Here is a 21,732-nt window from a genome sequence, read left to right as displayed (position 1 = left end):
GAGAGGTATCCCAGTCCTAAAATTTCAGTTAGTCTTAAAGAAAGACAACCTTGTCTCTATTTATGGGCACTGCAGGCTTTGAGACCTGTCATTTCAAACACACTCGAGGAACCCAGACCGTGTTCGTTTACACATGGGCACTGGTTGAAACCAGCAGGGCAACCACGAGCTTCCTGATTGCACATTCCTTGTGGCCGCCCCTGAGGCCCCAGGGTCTCACAGATGGCTGCTGTGGGTTATGAATGCCCTTTGCCTGGAGAGCATCACTCGGTGCTTTTGCAAACACCCCTCTGTGGCACATACCTTTCCGGCTCTGTAGTTAAAGCCGGCGGTCATTTCTGAAGCACCAGCCAGACATCCACTGGGTTTCCCAGTGAGAATGGAGGACTTTTGCAGGGGAAATGCAGTGTGTTTAGGCTGGTTTTGGGCTAGACTTGGATTGGGGGGAGGGGAGACGAGCCAGGGAGCCCCCCCAGCCCAGCCAGGGTTTCTAGACTAACTCATCTCTTTCGTCTGCCTCTCTCTGGCCCAGACAGAACAAGAGACAGGCGGAACGGGGCTCTGGGACAGCCCACCCAGCCCAGGCCCAGGCCCTCCCTGACTGGCCAGGCTTTCTCCCCTCTCCCCGCAGGGGCCCTGCAGATCGAGAGCAGTGAGGAGACGGACCAAGGCAAATATGAGTGCGTGGCTACCAACAGCGCCGGCGTGCGCTATTCGTCACCCGCCAACCTCTACGTGCGAGGTAGGGAACGCCGTATCCAGGTCGAAGGCAGGGACCCGTCCTATCCTGTTCCCCCTTCCTCCTTGGGCTCACAGCCTCCGGGCTCCCCTGTTCCCTGCAGACCCGAGCAGGAGGGCCCCCCCCACCCCCTGGTCACAGCAGGACCTTGGGTGAGGCGGCATCCCTCTGGACCTCAGTTTCTTTACCTCTAAAATGGGGGGTGCTTACACCCTCCACCCTCATGCCTGTGACAGACACCCCATGGGCTGCAGGACTTGGTGGGGAGGCAGGAGGGAACGGGGCAGGGCCAATGGGGTCAGTCTTGGGCCCACAGGGCTGGGGGAGCCTGCAGGCCTCTGCCCCGCCCCGCCCGCCCGCCCGCCCATCCGAGTCGGCTTCTGTGGTGTGTCGTGCCGTGCCCCCCCCCCTTGCTGTGTGCTTGCTTTGCTTCTCCAGACTCCGTGGCCTCTCGTAGCTCCCCGCTTCACCCACCCCCAGCACCCTCAATCTGAGAGCTGGGGAGGGGTCTTTGAGGCCGCCCCCCGCCGGCCCCTGCACCTTCGGCTGTCCCAGAGCCTGGTGCTCTTTGTCTCCTAGTCGCCCTCAGGAAAGGACGCGTGTCGGCCCAAGCGAGGCCGGGGCCACAGCAGGCACGCAGGCCTGGGGCTTGGCACCCCGTCAGGCCGCGGCAGGCACGGCACGCCAGCGAGGCTTGTCGCTCTCATCATGCCCGGAAGCCCGGGTCCTTGCCCCAGTGCCCCCCCACCCCCACCCCCGAAGGCGGCCCTGGGGAGCGTCTACGCAGACTTCCTTCTCGGTCCCTTGATGTCCCCTCAGAGGCGCCGGGGGGCTCCCTTGTCCCCAGAGGCCAGGGTCGACCCCTCTTATCCCTGTGTTGGTTCTCTTCAGTTCTTCCAGAAATTTTAATCTGCCTCCTCCTCCTCCATTTGCTCTCCTCCCTCTCCCGCCTCCCAGTGGCTGTGTCTGATCAGATTCGGGGTAGAAACAGCCTCTGCTGCCAGGAAACAGGGCCCCCTTCAAGCCCTAGGGCTGCCCTGATTGGCTCTGTATACTTGACTGCACCCACACTTCTCCGGGCCTCAGTTTCCCCCACGCGAGACACCAAGCCCCCACCGTTCTCCAGCTGGGAGGCGGGGCAGTTCCTTACTCCCCCACAGACCCTCCCCACTTGGTCCCCACCAAGCACAGCCCCACCGGCCCCGAAGCAGCTCCTTGGTTCTGCACCTTGGGTTTGACATCCTGTCTCTGAGGAGGAGGCCGCGTGGAGGGAGGGAATGGGGACGTGGGTGCGAGGGTGGGCAGGGGGCACGCACCGATCCGCTGCCACGGCACCTCTGGTGAGTTATAGTGCGTCCATGACTCCAGCTGACTGGTCTTCGTCTAATCTGCTTATTTCTCTGCAAACATCTGGGATGGGGGTTTGTAAGTCTGGCAGGGTTCAAGGAGAGAGCATGGACAGCAGGCATGGGGTGGGGGGGAGGCCTCTAGCAAGGGTGCAGTGAGGGAAGGGGACCCCCATGTCCTCAGCCCCCTGGAGGTGGGGTCCCCAGCATGAGCCTCTGATCTTTTGGGGGTCCAGCCTCCCAATCTTTGCCTGGGTCTCAGATGCTCCAGAAATGAATTAAAAAAAAAAAAAAGAATCATGGAAGACGAATGTAATATGTCAAGAAAAGAAAAAAGGTCATTGCTGTTCTTTTTTATTTTTTAATTTTAATTTTTTTTTTTGGTTTAAAGAAAAAAAACAACAAACTATTGCAGCTTTTAGCCTTGGGAAGTCCTCTTTTTACTCTCTGTATCTCCCCTATTTTTTCTCTTCTCCCCATGTCATTGTGTTCTGCATCAAACCCCCTTTACATCCCTCAGAGCTTCGAGAAGGTTGGTGTGTTTTTTTCTTTTTTACTTTCTTTACCCACATTTTTACATTCTGAAAGTGACACGCACACACACGACACGCACACAGACACGCACACGCGCACACTCAGACACTCACACGGAAAATAAGAGCGAAAGATCAAATAAATAAATAAATGACGGAATACGAATAGTAAGCACAAAGCGAACAAAACAAAACAAAAAAAACCGCCAAGCGAGAGCAAAAACCCAGAAAGACACGAAAATTTCAGCCGCGCCCAGCCCGGCCTAGGGCCGGCCGCACACATGCGATGCTTGCATTGTGGTCGCCTCTATGCATCCGTTGGTAATGTTGTTGCTAAGTTTTTTGCACTCCTCGTCGTCATGGTAACTTGGGCCTGATGCATGCCGGGAGAATGTAAAAATTTCTCTGCATGCCACTCTTGTTGGTTTGGTTTGGTGAATTCCCAGCGCCTTCTGTTGGAGTGTTTCTCGTCTCCTGTTCTGTTTTTCTCCTTTGGTTTCCTTCGTATTTCTTTCTTTCTTTTATTTAGTTTTATTACTAATTATTTTGGTTTTGTTTTGTTTTGGGGGGAAAAAACCGATCAGTTCGTTTTTTTTTCCCCCCTCTCATCCCCGTTCACCCCGGTCCCCTTCTACCCCAAAGCGTTTCGTCTTTGGTTCTGTCTCGTGTTTCCGTGCTATTTGGTTTCGGTTTCTTGGGCTGAGCTGTTCTGTGGTTGTTCTCCAAACGCATTGTGATTTAAAAGCCAGTGTTCCTGTCCCAGCTACCATCCAGGAGGGCAGTAGGGGTCCCACAGCTGGGATGCTGGGGCAGAAAGTGACCGCCCGGGCTCAAGGGCACTAGGGAGGTGACGTAGACAGATGGTGGGGGGTGTGGGGGAGAGCAGCCCCATTTGCCTGGCCTCGCCGTCCAGCCCCCTTTTCCCCAGAGGTGGTGCCTTAGCCCCACAGCGCAGCCATGTTGGAAGGGGGCTTAAGCAGGCGTGTTCCTGTCTTTCTGCCTCAGCATGAGACCACCTCCCACTCTCCCAAACAACCCAGAAAACAGGCATTTGAAGCACAGCTAAATGGGCAACAACCAGCATTTCAAGTTCTTGTTCACTAGAGTGGCAGTCCAAATGTGGGAAGTGGCTACCTTACCTTGGATCATCCTCCCGAAATGATGCATGCTTGGCACATAGGCAGTGCTCAAGATGGCAGCTGGTGTGATGACTTTGGCATCCTGGCTGGGCACAAATACAAAACCGTCTGTCAGAAAACGTAGCATGACTGACTTTGGAAGAAATACGCAGGCAGTTAGCCCGCCCTACAGTGCTATGCCTCCGCCTCCCAGGTGACGTTGGCTGCTCCTTCCACCCCCTCACCGGCTCTGGGCCCAGTCACAGGCATCTTGTCCAGCAACACAGCATGGTCACTTTCTGAGTACCTAAGCATCAGAACTGTGGAATTCTGGAGAAAACCCAGGGGAACTTTGGGCATAGCCTCTCCCCCCTCTCTCTCTGCCTCCCCAGCTCTCCCATTGCCTCTCTCTCTCTCTCTCTCTCTCTGTCTCTCCCTCTCTCTGTCTCTGTCTCTCTCTGTCTCTGCCCCCCCCCCCGCCCCCACCAAAGTATCTCTCTCACTCCTGCAAACCTTCGGAGATTCGGAGATGCACGCTCCCATCTTCTTCTCCCTCCCTGAAGAAAGTCAAGCCCTTGAGAATACTACTCCAACCCCAAATAAAAAAATCCATTTAGATTTCTAGCCCCTGGACTCTCGGTTGAGTACCCAACATAGGTGGGAGTTGAGAGAAGAGGCCAGCTTGTTGGGGCCACCGTTTTTACCCTCTTGTCCCTCACCTTCCTTCCCTAATCTCCCACTTATTGGGAAGTCCGGGGCCAAGTTGGCAAGAGGACTTTAGATGCAGTAAGAGGAGATTGCTTTCTCCTGTCTCCTTTTTAACCCAGGGTGAGAGCTGCCAGGCCGAGCTGCAGAGGAGCTCCAAAAACTAGAGGAGAGGTTCTCCCAACCCCTCCACCAAAGCTGGGTCCCAGTGAATTAGAGCTGAGAAGTGGCTCAAGGTCTTGGGCTCCGGCCCACCTGGATTCAGACGCTGCCACTGCCCCTCTCTGGCCATGTGACCTGGGGCTAGTCACCTGATCCCTTGGGGTCCCATTTCCTCATCTGCACAAGAAGGGTCATCCCTGCTCTAACTCACAGGGGAGTTGGGAGGATTCCATTGAGCGAATTACTGCTCAAGTGCCCTGTGTGAGTGCCCGGCATAGAAGAGATCATCTAGTGGGATTGTAGAGCGGGGAAGGAAAGAGTTCGAGCAGACACTTCCCTTCTTTGGGGACCTCATCTGGCCCATTATGTACTTCGCAGATCCACCGTTGGAAAAAGATGGCTATGGCAAAACTGCTTTGAAAAGAACTGTAGGGCAGAAGTGGACTCACGTGCTCAGATCTCGTTTTTCGCTGGTGCTTTTTCTGAACCCATCCCATGATTTCATTTTCTCCGGGTTCCGACCCAATTCCTGTGAGATCAGTGGCCGCCCTAGAGCCACACCTTTCATCTTTCCTCCTGTCACTCTGCCAGGGAATTTGGTGGCCACGGAGTACGAACAGGCAAAAAAAAACAAACAAAAAACGACAGGCCCAGCTTGGGCGCTGAGCTACCTTGCAGAGAAGCCCCAGTCCACCAGAAGAGGGGACCACCTGGCGTGTTCCACCCTGAAAGCTACAAGCATTTACATTGTTGCTAGGGCAGGCTGCCAGGAGTCCCTACCTCCAGCTGGACTCCTTTAATTCCCCGTCACCAGCTTCTGCTGCCCCTGGGAGGTTCAGGGGGCGGGATATTCAGACGGGGCCCTTCTCCTGTTGAAACGGATCTCTCTGAGATGCAAAGGGCCGATGTCCAAACCGAGCCCACTTTTTAATACATCTGGCAGTCCCAGTCCCAGAACTCCCCTGGGGAAGATGCAGCTCCAGTTTTTAACAAGGTGGGAATGTGATCAGATTACATTCTCCCTGGCTGTTAATTTTCTTGTTTGTCTCTTTAACGTTGTAAGGCTTTCCGGTCTCGCTTTGGTGGCTAAAGGTGGCGCCTTTACCACTTGACATTTGACATAGCGTCATCAACCCATGGTGCGTGGGACCCAGTTAAATGGTGCACCGCCCGCCTGATGGTGTGAGGGCTTGCGGGGAGAACTTGGAGTGAGCTGGAGGCATGGGAAGAGCAGTCCACCTTCCAGGGACTCAGGATACCTTTAGGGTTTGGGAGGAGGTCAGATGGGGCTGGGATACTTCAATGACAGGTCTCGAATCTTGAGCTCAGGAATGAGACTCGATGCCCAATGCCAGTGGTGGGTCTAGATTGCCCCGATTTCTGGGTGCTACCCAGAACTCTCTCTGTGTCCCGTCCCCAGGCCTTTGCAGATCAAACCATGGTGTGGGATTTTTATGGGACAGATGGTTTTTTAAAATTAAACCTCTGGCACCCAAGCCATGTCAAATTGGTGGGTCTGACTTCTAGGTGTTTTCCTTACTTCCACCCCCAGCCCCAAAAAGGATTAGATACAAATACTGGGCCTGGAATCCCCCTCAACCTCCTGTATCTCCAGAAAGATTTGCACTGGGGTGTGTTGGTGAGCCCCCCAGTTCCTGCTGATCACGCCTGGTCGTGCCTCCCCCTGCCCTGCCCCCAAGGCCCCTGACATGACCCTGACAGGACCCAGCCCTTCTCCTCATCCCACCCTCATCCCAAGGGGAGAGGGGGCTCCAGGGTGGGGCGGCAGGGAGGGGGCGTTCTGCAGGAACACTGAGCTCTAGAACCTCTCGCCTGCTGCCTGCCTCACACCCTTTGCATTGCTGTTTCCTCTGTTCTGGGGAAGGGGGGGAGTGGGGAATATTAGATTACACCTTGTCATTTGGAAAGCCCCACGTCTCTGGCGGCCACAGCGGGGGGGGGGGGGGACGGGCAAGGAAGTCATTCGATTGGCAAGATGTCATCCCATTTTTTGCTAGAACCAAAAAAAAAAAGTGGGGCGAGAGAGAGGGTACCAAAAAAGGCAAAATCAGTATTGATAGTGCAGCAAAACGTCCAACTAAAAATGCTAACAACTTGCCAAGGCGCTGGTCAGCCGGTGGGCCGGGCTCCAGCCAGGTCCCTCCAGGCCATGCACGCTATCTCGATGGCAGAGGGAGCTGGTGGTGGGAGGGAGGAGGCAGGATGGTAGAAAGGGGGCAGGAACAGGAAGATGCCCAAGGCAGGCCACGGGGCAGTACCCCCCCTCCCTGGGCCACAGGCTGGGGTTCAACGGAGGGGCTGAGAACCGGGCCTTGGAATCAGGCTCGGAACCCCTCCCTTCCCTGGACAGGTGTAATCTAAGCTTCAATGAGCCCGTGGGGGCTGCAGAACTTCTTGGCATCTCTCCCCCCCCTCCCCTCCCCACCCGCATCCTCATTTTGGAGTCTAGAGGAGCACCCAGCAGCTCCTCTTACCCCAAAATGCCAGGCAGAGCTCCCCCCTCCCTCCCTTGGAGCTGCGGCTTGCCGAATCGTTGAGATGTCTGACACTGTCGAGTTCCCTACCTAGTGCTTCAACCAGATCACCTCACTTTTGAGTTTTCCCTCACCCCTCCCCACCCTTTCTCCCCTGAACCCCTCCCCCTTTTGGTTTTTGAGTTTCTGCCTCTTCCTGCCTGGGGGAGGGGTCGTCTCCCGGTTGCTTTGACGGTTTTTGAGTTGTTTTTCCATGTGAATCGGGGTTTGAAGCGACCCACCCCCCCCAACCTGCCACCCCCCACCGCCCACCCTCCTGACCCCCTCACCCATGCGGGTCCTCCCCGCTGGGACCCCCGGCTACTCGGTGACGAGAAGAGCTGGAAACGAGAGCCAGCTGGAGCGTGCTGAGGACCAAGGCTGGTGTGGTCCCCTTATAACCTGCCTGGACCCTCCATTCAGGTCGGTAATTGGGGGCGGGGGTCCCGCGGGGCCACTCCGTCCTGTGGGCTCTGCGCCCACCTTACTTTCTAACCCGCACCTCAAGCTTGCAGCCAGGGGTGGAAAGATGTCGTGGGTGGGTGTCATCACCAAACTGGGCAGAACACAGCGTCAGCCACCCACCCTTGCTGGCTGGGAGGTTGCCCGGAGGCCTAATGAGACCCCGCAGGGGGTTCTGAGCCACCTAGTGCTGATGGGCATGATCCTCCCCAAACTTGTGGCAAACCAGCCCTCTTCCTACAGCACACCCTTAGAAGCAGATGAAGCGAATGAGAAAGCAGGTAGGCAAAGTTTCTCAGCTGTCAGCGTTTACAGCATATTGGCAGATCCATTTAACTGATGGCTGCTGGCCATGTTCAGGATTGTGAGCACTAAAATTACTGTTGTTGATAAATGCCCGTCCACATTTAACTGACTTACAATTAACAGTCCTATACTGCAGGCTTTTTACATACTCAAGATAGATGCTTGTCCCTGCTTCTGAAAAAAGTTGGAGGTATCTTCCAGATCTCCCCAAGGAGAGATACTTTAAGTTCAGATGTGAATGGGGTCTCTGGGGCAAGATGTTGAGCCTTATTACACAGGGATAAATTTGGCTCATATTTAACCTTTAAATCCTAAAGCTAGCACTTATTCCCTTCAATATTCCAATAATCCTTTTCTGTATGGGCATCTTACTAATGGCTTCTGGACATTTGTTATAATGACTGCTGGATAGTATTCAACTGGTGGTCACTGGTTATTATTCAGTTGATAGGTATATATAGGTGATGGGGTACTTTGGCCCTCTTTGTCGTCCCCAGAAGGTAAACACTCATGAGTTTGAAAGAGCCAGGTGCCAAGAAGAGACACTTGGCTGTAATTCTTGCTACTTGCCGTGGTGAGAGAAGACTCGCTTTACCCGAGAGGCAGGGACCAGGCAGTCCTGGCTTTGAGCTCTGGCCCCACCACTTCCTTGGTGTCTTCCAGCTAGCCCTATCACTTCTCTGAGCCTCCACTGCCTCATCCACAAAATGGGCAGTACAGATATTTGCCACACCAAGTTGGAAGGGATAAAGAGACATGGGGATTCTACTGAAATTCTGTTTCCTTTTTAACTAATTCATCCCAAAGTCCCTTAAGGTAGAGAATCTAGCTGATCTTCCCCCACCCCCCACCCCTGGGAGGCCAGAAGGAAACTTCACTGGCCCCATGCCCAGGCTGAGTACCCTCAGTCAACCTAAGGGCCTTCTGAGCATGTCCCCAGTTACCCCCATTTCACAGATGAAGAAATCGAGGCACCTGAGGGACCTCCCCAAGGCCCACGGGTCTTATTCCGCTACATCAGCTCTCCCGCCTCTGCCTAGAGAGGTTCTCTGTGAGACTCTGAGCTCGTGAGGAATTGCCTTGCTGTGTGCTCAGCGTGTCTGAGGCAAGGGCTGTTCATCCAGCCCTCAGCCAGGGGCAGGATGTCCCCGAGAAGCGGGGCTGGGCTGGTTTGCCCCGAAGGTGGTTCTTCTGTGAGGATCTCACCTCCGTGGCCACCTCGAACCCGCAGCCGGGGTTCTCGAGTGCTGGGTGGGGAGGCCAGACCCTGTGTTCTGCCGCGGGCGGGGGGGGCATCTCCCTGGGGAAGTCACAGTCCTCCTCCCTTTCAGACCCCGATTTTCAGCCCCACACATTCCATGTCTTTTTGTTTTGTTTTGTTTTGTTTTTGTTTTTTCCTTTTTGCTTTCGGGTGTTTTGTTTCGGAGGGGATTTTTGTTTGGTTGTGGTTTTTTTTTTTGGATTTTTCCTTTTCTTTTTTTTCCGCTTTGTTTTTTCATTTGTTCCTCCTGGTTTGGTTTTGGACGTCGATGCCGTTTTCTGTCCTTGATTAATTAGCTCCCCCACGCTCATCCCCCATCGTGTTCTGTTTCCATGACAACGCAGCGTCGGGCATCCCACTCGTGCCTCGCTGTGGATGCCGGCGGCTGGCCTGGACCGCGTCCGCTGGCTGGCCAGACCCCATTCTCCCCCGACTCCCCCCACCCTCCACCCAGCCCTGCCAGAAAGCCACCCCCATCCCAGTGCCCTGCCCCGCCCCTCACCCCCAGTCTGTCTGCATGGCCCCTCTGTCTCCCCCCGCCCGCACCCCCACTCCTCCCCTCCAGTGATACCTTCCACTTCCTCCATCCCGTCTCCAACGTGACACTGGACTTTTCGTGGGGCTTCCTTTTCCGAAGGGCTGCCGCTTCTTTGCCCTGTCCCCCCACCCCCATGGAGCCGCCCCCCTCCTCTTTGCCTCTAGCCATCTGGATTCAGGGAGCAAGGGTTGGGATTTCCAGCTTAGAAGCCAGGCTGGAAGAGCGGGGTTCCCGGGCTTGCTTCCCTTTTTCCCCTGGAGCCCCCTCCTCTGTAAGGCAAGCCAGACCCCCGACAGCCACCCCACCACCACCAATAGTGTGTGGAATCAAAGGCAGGTCGGGGTGCCAAAAGTCATTTTGTGGCCCTCTTGAGCCTTGTTGAGTCTCCAGTCTGTCATCTCTGTAGTTTGAGACAAGACTCCTTGACCCGTCCAAAGCTGGGGACCCACGAGGCCCCAAGGTTTTAGCCAGGGACACCCTCTTTCTGGCTCGAAGGATCTACTAGGTCATCCCAGGTCCCGCCCGCTGCAGTTAAACATCTCCTGTGGGGCAGCCATGCCTTTTGGAAGTTCAGGTGCCATTAGCGTCCGCCCCTCCCCCCCACCCCCGAAACCTGTCCAGCTTCCGAAAATGGAGCCCCCGAAATGCATCCTGCTGCCTTCACGGTCTGCGAGATTGGGACAGAAGGCTGCACCCGCTTCCCCGCTGAGAAACGCACAGAACATGTCCCTGTTTTCTCAACGTTCAAGCTCATTCCCTTGTTTTATTATTATTATTATTATTAATTAATATCCTATTTATGATTCTGCCAGGGCTGTGATGTGACAATGTGACGTGTCACATTGGGTCACATCCGCTAGAATTAATATGCAGCATTGAAGTGGGCCCCCTCCTCCCTCCTTCTCTCTCTCTGCCCCCCTCTCTCTGGGCCTGTCTTCCTGTTTTCTCTCTCCCGTAGCTCCTCTCTCTCTTCTGTGGCACCCACGAGCGTGCACTGAAGGCCCCTGAAACCCAGGCCTCTTCCCTTGCATTACCTCTCTCTCTCTGTCCCTCCTTCTGCCTCTCTCTTTCTCTCTCTCTCTCTCTTTCTCTCAACCAACCTATTTTGCATGCTGTTTGTGACTCTGAGAGCTGCATCTATCAATGGAAACTTGTCAGATCCGACAGAAGCTTTTAGAAGGGTTTCTCAACCCAAAAACCACAAAAATTTCATTAGAGTTTCTCATCTTTTCCTTGAGGGCCCCCTGGGAAGTGGGCAGGGCCCCTGAGTCACCGGAGGGGACGAGGGTCGGGGGCCGAGGTCCTGGTCCCCTCTGCCTCCTGGGGCCGGCGGATTCCGTGACCTCCCCGCTCCCTGTCCCGACTTCCCCAGAGCCACCTCCCCACACACACCTGCAGCCAGAATCTTCCGAAGCTCCCCACTTGGGAGAGCGGGCGGAGGGGCTGCTCCCGGAAGCCACGTCTGTCAGCAAAGATGAGAAACAGCTGATAAATTTTTGTGTTTGTAACTGTGCTGTGACCAGCCACTCTGGTCTCTTGAAACCCTGTTGCTACGAAATAATGCTTCATGTCTCTTTTTATTATATATCGATATATCTCTCTCTATATTGTTTGTGAAGTACCTTCCTTTGAAGTTTTGGTTTCTTTGTGTTGGAATTTGATTTTTTAATTTGGTTTTTTTGTTTTCTTTTCATTTGGAAGAAAAAAAATTTTCAGCTGGGGGGAAGAAAACAGCCCTGTTTATATTTAAATTGTTTTCCACTTTTTTTTTTCCTTTTTTTCTTTCTTTCCTTCCTTTCTTTCTTTCTTTCTTCCTGCTTTTCTTTCTTTTTTCCCTCTGCATCCCGTCTCCCCGCCCCCCCACCCCGCACCCCTCCCCCCACCCGCCGCCGCCCACCCCCAGTCCGCCGCGTGGCTCCGCGATTCTCCATCTTGCCCATGAGCCACGAGATCATGCCAGGTGGCAACGTGAACATCACCTGCGTGGCTGTGGGCTCGCCCATGCCCTACGTCAAGTGGATGCAGGGGGCCGAAGACCTGACGCCTGAAGACGACATGCCCGTGGGTCGGAACGTGCTGGAGCTCACAGACGTCAAAGACTCTGCCAACTACACTTGCGTGGCCATGTCCAGCCTGGGCGTCATCGAGGCCGTGGCCCAGATCACAGTGAAATGTAAGCGGGGCCCATGGGGCCCAGGAAGGCAGGTCATCTCTTGACACCCCTCTCCCGGGGACACAGGTTGGGGGGTACAGATGGAAAAGCTCCGAGTTCCCATTCTGTCTTTGGTCGTTCGTGGCTGCCAAGGGGACAGTTGTTTCGTGAACAGATATTACTGGTGACACGTTATTCTGGGCCCGGCCCTTTGGAGCGAGGCGTGGTCTCGTTCTGCCAAGCTTAGAGTCCAGCATGAGAAACACCCGCATAGCCAGGCAGCTGTGATACAGCCTGATTGGGATTGTGACGGGGATCCCGTGGCACTGTTCAGACCCCCAGAGTCAAGGTCACACCTCCGAGGAAAGTTAGGTCAGAGAAAGATTACAAGTTGAACAGTAATGAGCCAGAGAAGATGGAGAACACTTCTTTTTTTTTTTTTAATTTTTTTATTGTTATGTTAATCCCCATACATTACATCATTAGTTTTAGATATAGTGTTCCATGATTCATTGTTTGTGCATAACACCCAGTGCTCCATGCAGAACGTGCCCTCCTCAATACCCATCACCAGGCTAACCCATCCTCCCAACCCCCTCCCCTCTAGAACCCTCAGTTTGTTTTTCAGAGTCCATCGTCTCTCATGGTTCTTCTCCCCCTCCGATTTCCCCCCCTTCATTCTTCCCCTCCTGCTACATTCTTCTTCTTCTTTTTTTCTTTCTTAACATATATTGCATTATTTGTTTCAGAGGTACAGATCTGAGATTCAACAGTCTTGCACAATTCACAGCGCTTACCAGAGCACATACCCTCCCCAGCGTCCCATCACCCAGTCACCCCATCCCTCCCACCCCACCCCCCACTCCAGCAACCCTCAGTTTGTTTCCTGAGATTAAGAATTCCTCATATCAGTGAGGTCATATGATACATGTCTTTCTCTGTTTGACTTATTTCGCTCAGCATAATACCCTCCAGTTCCATCCACGTCGTTGCAAATGGTAAGATCTCGTTCCTTTTGATGGCTGCATAATATTCCATTGTGTATATATACCACATCTTCTTTATCCATTCATCTGTTGATGGACATCTTGGCTCTTTCCACAGTTTGGCTATTGTGGACATTGCTGCTATAAACATCGGGGTGCACGTACCCTTTTGGGTCCCTACTTTTGTATCTTTGGGGTAAATACCCAGGAGTGCAATTGCTGGATCATATGGTAGCTCTATTTTCAACTTTTTGAGGAACCTCCATACTGTTTTCCAGAGTGGCTGCACCAGCTTGCATTCCCACCAACAGTGTAGGAGGGTTCCCCTTTCTAGATGGAGAACACTTCTAAGGGAAGGAAATGGACTGTGCAGACTTAGAGAGATGGGGCCGGGATAGAAGACTATAGATTGTCCTGACGTCTCAAGTTTGTGGTGAGATTCAGAGGAAGGTGCCCCCAAATATTTTTCTAGCTTTAGAACAGGGGCCCGCAAACTATAACCTGCAGGCTGGATCTGGCCCTCCTCTAGTTTTTCTAAATAAAGTTTTATTGGCACACAGCCACACCCATTCACCCAGGTCTTGTGTGTGGCAGCTTTTGGACTGCAGGGGCAGAGCTGAGTAGTCTCAACGAAGACTCTCTGGCCTACAAAGCTGAAAATAGTTACTGTGGGGCCCTTTGCAAGCAGTTTGCCAAGCCCTGCCCTCAGGCCATAAAAAGTGTCATCTCCAGCTGGTTGGTTGGTCATTTTGCCGAGGAATTGAACTTCTCCTGGGGCCTCTGTGGCGTAAGAATTTGGGACAAGTGGGAGAGAAAGTCACGATTATCCAGGTGCTAGGGACACAGCTGTGAACAAGACTCTGGTCCCTGCTAAGCACCGGGCAAGGGCGCCTCTAGCTAGGGTGGTGTGTGGGAGGCTTTAAGGAATGAGAAGGAGCTGGCCATGTGGCCCTCTGGGGATGGAGCATTTCAGGTACAGGGAACAGCAGGTGTGACGTGGGAACACACAGTGTGGCTGAGCAGAGTGAACCACAGAGAGGGGGAAGACCTCTCAGATTCTCAAGGGTAAATATTTTTCTTAAAGAGCAGTTTTGTTTTTTTTTTTAAGTCACCCATTTTCAGCTTTACGGGCCATCTAGTCTCTGCGACATCCCCCCAGCTCTGCCAGAAGCAGCCATTGCAATACGCAGGCACGGCTGTGTTCCAATAAAACTTTATTTATAAAAACAGGTGCTGGTCCTCAGGCCATAGTTTGCCGCACCCAGCTATAGATGATGGGACGGGGCTCATTAGGCCTGTGGTCGCTGCCGAGGAAGTTAAGGCTCAGCGAGGGCAGTGGCCATGTGGCTGAAAGTCACAGAGCCTTCGGGGTCTGCAGCCAGCATGCCTGATATGTGACCCTGCCTCCCACCCACAGCTCTCCCCAAAGCCCCGGGGACTCCCGTGGTGACAGAGAACACAGCCACCAGCATCACCATCACATGGGACTCCGGCAACCCAGACCCCGTGTCCTACTATGTCATCGAATATAAATCCAAGAGCCAGGACGGGCCCTACCAGATCAAAGAGGACATCACCACGACGCGTTACAGCATCGGTGGCCTGAGCCCCAACTCGGAGTATGAGATCTGGGTGTCCGCGGTCAACTCCATCGGCCAGGGGCCTCCCAGTGAGTCAGTGGTCACCCGCACGGGAGAACAGGCCCCAGCTAGCGCACCCCGGAACGTGCAGGCCCGCATGCTGAGCGCCACCACCATGATCATCCAGTGGGAGGAGCCCGTGGAGCCCAACGGCCTGATCCGGGGCTACCGGATCTACTACACCATGGAGCCCGAGCACCCCGTGGGCAACTGGCAGAAGCACAATGTGGATGACAGCCTGCTGACCACCGTGGGCAGCCTGCTGGAGGATGAGACGTATACGGTGCGCGTGCTGGCCTTCACCTCCGTGGGCGACGGGCCCCTCTCGGACCCCATCCAGGTCAAGACACAGCAGGGAGGTGAGCTGCCAGTGGGAGGTGCGGCTTCTGTGGGGACAGCAGGATTCGGGGTCGTGGAAACAGAGGGGAGGAGGTGGCGGGCCCGGGGGGAGGGGGCAGTCATGTATCTCGTAGCATGCAGCCAGCTGGTCTTACCTGGAAGCCACAAAATGGTTTGTTCATCCTGCATGGTGCTTTAAAATATTTTCGTGCTAGCATTTCAAACGCAGGAAGTTGTCCCAGAAAACCCACATTTCTGTCTTCACTTGGGAAATTCGATTTGGCAAGCCCACGGGGCTATGACTGGACATCCAGACAGATCCGGGCGGCTGTGTCTGAGTTTGAGAACCCCTGCTGTCCATTCTCATCGGAGATTGATGCCACCTCCTTTGAAATTATAAAGGGAAAGCGTATCTGCCCAAAGGCAGCCGGCTGGCCTCCTGCTGGCTCAGGTTGAGGGGCAGGGTGGGGGTGGGGCATTTAGGTGTGTGGGGCCCCAGCTCTCTGGGTTTCCCCGTCCTTTCCCATCGGCCTCAGGCTTCAGAACCTCAAAGCCAAGAAGACTCAGCAGCTGCCCCAACGAAAGGACAGAAGGGTCAGAACTGTGGTGCTAGAGAGCACTCACAGGATGGGGAACCCGTGTTTTGAAACGTCATCCCCACAGTCCCTCTGTCCTTCAATTTGGAGGAAGCAGAGAGGGTGGGGGGATTGAGGTGGGGCCCCTGACAACAAGGGGTGGCAAGGGGCCCCCAGGGAAAAGAAGAGAAATGAGAACAGTGGAGAACATTCCAGGAGCATTGGGGAACAGGCAGCCTTACCTCCAGGGCAGTGCTGAGCTTCATGGGGCTCTTTTTTGGGAGAATGGGGACACCTGGTGGGTTGGGCACCCCATGTGGAGTGGACCCCTCCCCGGCCACCCCAATTTCTCCTCCTCTCCCCTCCCCCACAGTGCCCGGCCAGCCCATGAACTTCAGGGCCGAGGCCAAGTCCGAGACGAGCATCGGGCTCTCGTGGAGCCCCCCGCGGCAGGAGAGCATCATCAAGTACGAACTCCTGTTCCGGGAGGGCGACCACGGCAGAGAGGTACCGGGGGGCACCGTACGGGGGGGGGCCGCGGAGCGGGGGGCAGCGGGAGGGGACGGGGCAGCGCGCCCTCAGGTCTCACTGACTTGGTGCCCGGATGTCTCTCTTCCCCCTGCTCTTGGCCACTGGTGGATTGCGCATCTCTCCATCTCCCATGTCTCTGTCTCTGTGTCTCCGTTTGTCTCTTCTGCCCTTTTTGTGTCTCTTTCACAATCTCTGTGTCTCTGTCTCTCTGTCTCCCTGGCTCTCTCTCTGTCTCTGCCTCTCTGTCTCCACCTACCCCCCCCCCCCCCCCCCCCCCCCCCGGTGGGGAGGACCTTCGACCCGGCCACGGCATTTGTGGTGGAGGACCTCAAACCCAACACGGAGTACGCCTTCCGCCTGGCGGCCCGCTCTCCGCAGGGCCTGGGCGCTTTCACCCCGGTGGTGCGGCAGCGCACACTGCAGTCCAGTAGGTGTCTCGCGGAGCCCGCTCTTCCTGCGGGGGGGCCCCAGCGCACACTGACCCTGGCCGCGCCGCCGCAGCGGGGGTGGGGGGGGCGCCTGGCCTCGGACGTGCCCATCCGCGCTGCGCTGGGGGTTCCCGCAGGCCCTGCTTCCCCCGGCTCCCTGGGCCTGGAGCCCTGGGGGCGCCGAGGTTCGCCCCCTAGGTCCGGGACAGGTGTCCACTGCACCTTCTCTCTCCTCCCCGCCCCCCCAGTCCTGTACCTGGGGCTCATGGAACAGCCAGGCTGTGCCTGATCCTAGGCGTGGGTGGGGTGGGGCGCGGCTATGTGAGGCTGTCCCAGATCACACCCCATCATTCCTGGAGCGCACAGTGCACAGAGACCAACCACCTCCCCAGATGGCCCTGCCCCCCCAGGCAAGGTCCCCCATTGCCAGGGGCAGGAGCAGAAGGGGAGCGGGGTGCAGGCCCCAGGATAGGCTCTTGAATCCCTGGAGCTCTTTGCCGGGCCTGCCCTGCCTCCCTGTCACAGGCAAGTCACCTTTCGGCCAGAACACTGCACCCGGCAGCTGGCTCTGGGCCACGTTGTGGCCCCTACCACTGCCCTCCTTGCCTGCTCTGAGCTCAGGGCCTAGGCAGGCCCCTGATCCCGCTGTCTCCCTGCCTCCCCTCCTCCCCCTGCCCCTCTTCTGTGCTCAGCCTGGCCCGGCATGGCCTCCACCGCCGTGCCCCCACCGCCGTGGCCCCCTTCCCCTCCCTTCCCCCTTCTCAGTCAGTCATAGCGTACCGCCCCAGGCCTTGTTCCGGAAGCAGCCTCGGTGTTCAGACCTTCAAGTCCCCCCCCTCCCCCCCGATGTGTGCACACAGGGGGTCACCGGTCAGTGGCGAGTGATGGCAGCTTGGGCCTGGGTGTCTGAGCCGCTGGGATCAGGGGCCTCGGAGACGCAGCACCCCTGCCATCCCCAGCCCCCTTCCCTCCTCCCTACTCCCTCGCGCCGAGCCGAGCGCTCTGCAGCTCCCAGGCGTCTGGGCGTGTTTGTGCGTGAGGCGATCAGTGAGGGTGTCCTGTGGCTTGGGCGGCCACGTGAGAGAGACTGGCACAGGTGCCGCGAAGGTGAGTACGCGCTGGTCTCAAGCAGGTTCACAAAAACGGCCCACCCTGCGTGCTCCCCAGCCTGTGCTCCAGGAGCTCTGGGCTGCAGAGTCCAGAGCCCAAATTGAGCGCCCCCCCCAAACTTTCTACTCCACGGTCAAGAGCCACGCCTGCCCAGAAATGGGGAATCTGGAACTACCTGCCCACCACGCCTGTCCGTGGGTCCATCACACCCTCCTCCCACCCCCCAAGTGTCACGCAGGTTGGGCCGGATTGTGAAGGAGGCGGCCTCCGTGGTCGTCAAGAAAGCGGCTTTGGCCCAGCCACTTGAACCTCCGGGGCGGCCCAGGACAGGGAGTGGGGGAGAAGGGACTCCCCGCTTCTCGCGCCAAGACGGGTGGGGCCCGAGAGAACTGGCAGCAAGACTCAGGGCCAGGCATATCCCCCTGGGGACTGCAGGCTTCTTAGGCTGAACTCAAGGGTAGGTGGAGGCCAGACCACTCAGCCGTGGGTCTCCCCACACCGTCTCACCTTCCCGCCTCGTCGGCACCAGTCTGGAACTGCGGCGTGCCCACACTGGGGGCCAGAGCAGGGCTTGGGCCTGCTTGCGTCCGGAGACCCACCCAGAGCTCGGTCTGGCCTTATAGCTCAGCACTCGGCCACTCCCTCCCTCGTAAGAAAGTCTTATAAGTTAGCAGTTGAAGAGTGGAAGGTAGGTAACCAGACTGGGAGTTTTCTGGAAGGCGTCTTTCTTTCTTTTATTATGGTTTTTCTCATCATCATCACCATCACCGTTGTTTCTTATTTTATTATGGTTTTGATTTTATTTTTCCTCCCCCTTTCTCAGCGAATCCATTCCTTCCAGCACATTCTTTGGTTGGTTTTTCCCCTCCTGCCTGATTCCCCCAGGCACTTTTGGTTGGGGTGGCTGGTCAAGAAATGGGGGGAGAGGGCCCCAAGTGTCTGGTATCAGGGGAGGGGGACGCCGGCATTTCACTTTAAGTGAGGCCGGAGGGTCGTTCTATTTGAAGTAAGCCATTGGAGAGGCCTCTGAGGTATCTGGTAGTCTGATGTCTTTCAGGATAGGGGCCTCTGTTTCTTCTCTGGGTGGCCCCGGCATGGGGTATGCACGAAACAAGTACTGTCTAAACACATGCTCAGTGAACAAATGGGGCTACCATGATGGTAAGGGTTCTCTGTGCCCTGACATGAAGCAAAGCCAGTGGTCTCTCTGGGCCTCCCTGCAGGCAAGGAAAATTCTGGAGCCATGGGCCGTTGAAGTCATGTGGCTCCAGCCATCTTCAACTGGCCTGAGGTTGAGGTCTGAGTCCCCATTCTCAACTCAAGATAGCCCCTGGACAACAGCTGAGCCTGGGTTCAAATCTTGGCTCTTGCCACATGCCCTTGGCAAGGCAATTTTGCTGTTTCCAGCCTCAGTTTCTTCATCTGTAAAATGGGAGGTGATATGCGAAAAGCACCCAGGGTAGGTGGGGTCTGGCACCCAGTAGGTACATAACCGATGATCATAGAAAACCAGGCAGCTGGGCTTTCAAACTGATTTCCGCACGTGTAATGTGGAATGAGGCTGGAGGGGTGATAGTTCTGGCCATTTATGCGTCTTGAGAATTAAATGATGTATCATCGGGGACACATTTGGAGTGTAAAGGGCTTAGGGAATGGGGTGTGCCGAAGACGTGATGTGTAGACTGTGGGGTTTATTACCAGGAATGGCCTTAATACAGCCTCGTAGTAGGTACTGAGCAGATGGGGACTTAATGTTATTCCCATAAAGCCCTTAACACACACAGTAGGTGCTTAATATGTGCAAACTATCGCTGTTATTTAACAAAGCCCTTAGCACGCTGCCTGGCACACAACAGCGGTGTCCTAAATGCTCTTTTAAATCTAAGCACGGATTGGCGTGGTGCGAGGCACGTAATTGGCACCCAATGAATGGAAGCCATTAGTCATTTATAACAAGCTTTCCTTGGTGCCCCATGCACAGTAGGTGCCCCAAACACGGGGGCTCTGAGTATTGCTCCGTGAAGCCCTTGACAGAATGGCTGGCATACAGTAAGTGCTCAATAAGTGGCACTTTCTTGAAGGAGGTTGGCCTGGCTCTAGGCACATAGTAGGTGCTCAGATAAGAGCCGTCGTCCGTCTGACCGGGCCTAGTGTGGTTTCGAGGTTTTGCTCAAAACGTGACCTTGTTAACTGCAAAGCCTTTGGCACTGGGTGTGCAAACAGTAGGTGCTCAAGAAGTGAAACCTGTTACCATTTATATAGAAGGCCCTTAGCACAGACCTTGGCACGCAGTAGGTGCTTAAGAAGCGAGGGCTATTAATGTTCTACAAGGCCCTTAGCACAGTGCCTAACACGTAGTAGGTGTTTAATAGGTAGGAACAGTTGCTGTTTATTCAGTAAGGCCTCTAGCACAGGGCCTGGCACGTAGTAGGTCCTCATTACGTGGGACTGTTACTGTTAGCTGATAAAGTGCCTGGCATGGAGTAGGTTCCGTGTAAATGGCAGCTGCTGTTTTTATCTCTGGAGGGCTATTGATGCCCAGCCCATAGTAGGCGCTCAATAAATAAGAGTTGGCCACCATCCATGATGGCCTTAGTGTGGTGCCAGGGGAACTCTGATCTGTAAAAACCTTGGCACACAGTACGTGCCAATCAGGGCTGTGCCATCTGTAAAGTCCCGAGCCTGGGACCGGCCCAGGAGGTGCCCGGCTCACGGGCACTTGTGTTATTCCCCTACAAAGCCCTTGGCATGCTAATTGGCAAACAGTAGGTGCTCAAGACCACGGACATTATTGTGTCTTCCAAGTGAGGCTGAGAGGGTGGTCCTGAGTTGAAGTAAGCCACGGGGTGGCCTCCGGGGCCCCTCACAGAACAGTTGTTCAGTACATAGATGCTTTTACCATTCACCTGTGGAGCTCTTACACTGTGTCTAGCACACAGTAGGTGCCCTGGCAGTGCTTTTACTGCTTTTACCCTGGCAGTGCCACTCCCCGGCACACAGTAGGTGTTCAGCCAATAAATGCATTTACTGTTATCCTATAAAAAACCTCAGCGCTGTGCCCAGCACACAGTAGGCGTCTGATAAATGGGGCTTTTATTGCAATTACCTGGCATGCTGCCTGACACACAGTAGGTACCTGATGGAGCTTTCGCTCTTCCTCTGGCACAGGGCCTGGCATACAGTAGGTGTTCAATAAATAAGTCCAATTACTGGTCTTCAGTGACGCCCTTGGCGTGGTGCCTGGCACATAGTAGGGCTTCGATAAAGGGATGCTTTTACCGTTACTCTGTGATGCCCCTGGCACCGTGCCTAGTGCATGATAGGTGCCTCATGAACGGGGATGTTCCCGCTATTCCGCAGGGCCTCCCACGTGCCCGGGGGTGCAGCCCCCGGCGCTGAGCGCAGTGTTCTTGGCCAGCCCTCCCGGCCCCCACCCCCACCCGTCCATCTCACCTTTGGTTGACACCCACTTCTTTTGGGTTCGACTTTCTCTTTGGTTTGGTTCTGTTTTGTTTGTTATCATCTTCTGTTTTATTTTCTCTTTCCCATCTTTTGTTTCCCCGCCCCCTCCCCCGCCCATCCCGCCTCCCCTCCCCGCCCCCACGTTCTCCCCCCTCCAATAGAACCGTCAGCCCCCCCTCAAGACGTTAAATGTGTCAGCACGCGCTCCACGGCCATTTTGGTAAGTTGGCGCCCGCCGCCGCCGGAAACGCACAACGGGGCCCTGGTGAGCTATAGCGTCCGCTACCGACCGCTGGGCTCGGAGGATCCGCAACCCAAGGAGGTGAACGGCATCCCCCCGACCACCACTCAGATCCTGCTGGAGGCGCTGGACAAGTGGACCGAGTACCGCATCACGACTGTCGCTCACACAGAGGTGGGACCAGGGCCCGAGAGCTCGCCCGTGGTCATCCGCACCGACGAGGACGGTAAGCACCGGCCCCAGCCGGGGACCCCGCAGGCCCCAGCCCGCCCCGCGCCTCGGCACCTTCTGGCTCTGCAAAACGGGGCTGGCTGGTGGTCAAAAGGTAGAAGCCACAATCTTGAGGGCGAGACATGAAGCAAGCAGCCTCCCCACGGAATCCTGGGCTCCTTGATCCTGGAATGCTCCATCCTAGACCTTCCGGGCAGTATTTTCTCCTGAGCCTTGTGCCTGGGAAGTTAAGCTGGCAGCCCGTATATGTTTTGGTCCGATGGTGGAAAGAATGGAAACAGTGTGGGAAACGGCCAGCAGCATTTGCAACAAACGTAGGGTCCTTGACCCCAG

At 55.5% G+C, this 21,732-nt stretch overlaps 1 protein-coding gene across 11 annotated transcripts in view; it reads left to right on the top strand.

The window, feature by feature from the left end:
• PTPRS (protein tyrosine phosphatase receptor type S) overlaps positions 1–21,732 on the top strand; it is a 99,544-nt gene that overhangs the window by 55,534 nt on the left and 22,278 nt on the right. For 4 of the 11 annotated variants that reach the window (XM_032394455.1, XM_032394456.1, XM_032394451.1 and 1 more), the window contains exons 6-12: positions 632–742; positions 2,606–2,617; positions 11,608–11,877; positions 14,260–14,841; positions 15,770–15,902; positions 16,209–16,354; positions 21,089–21,394. In XM_032394455.1, coding sequence (XP_032250346.1) covers positions 632–742; positions 2,606–2,617; positions 11,608–11,877; positions 14,260–14,841; positions 15,770–15,902; positions 16,209–16,354; positions 21,089–21,394 — 1,560 coding nt within the window. The remainder of the gene's footprint in view (positions 1–631; positions 743–2,605; positions 2,618–11,607; positions 11,878–14,259; positions 14,842–15,769; positions 15,903–16,208; positions 16,355–21,088; positions 21,395–21,732) is intronic. The other 7 variants (XM_032394454.1, XM_032394457.1, XM_032394461.1 and 4 more) reach the window with 4 other exon arrangements.

Source organism: Phoca vitulina, unplaced genomic scaffold, assembly GCF_004348235.1.
Source record: "Phoca vitulina isolate PV1807 unplaced genomic scaffold, GSC_HSeal_1.0 scaffold81, whole genome shotgun sequence".
NCBI lineage: Eukaryota > Metazoa > Chordata > Mammalia > Carnivora > Phocidae > Phoca > Phoca vitulina.
The sequence above is the reverse complement of the archived record's forward strand: the minus strand, read 5'-3'. Positions and strand labels throughout refer to the sequence as shown.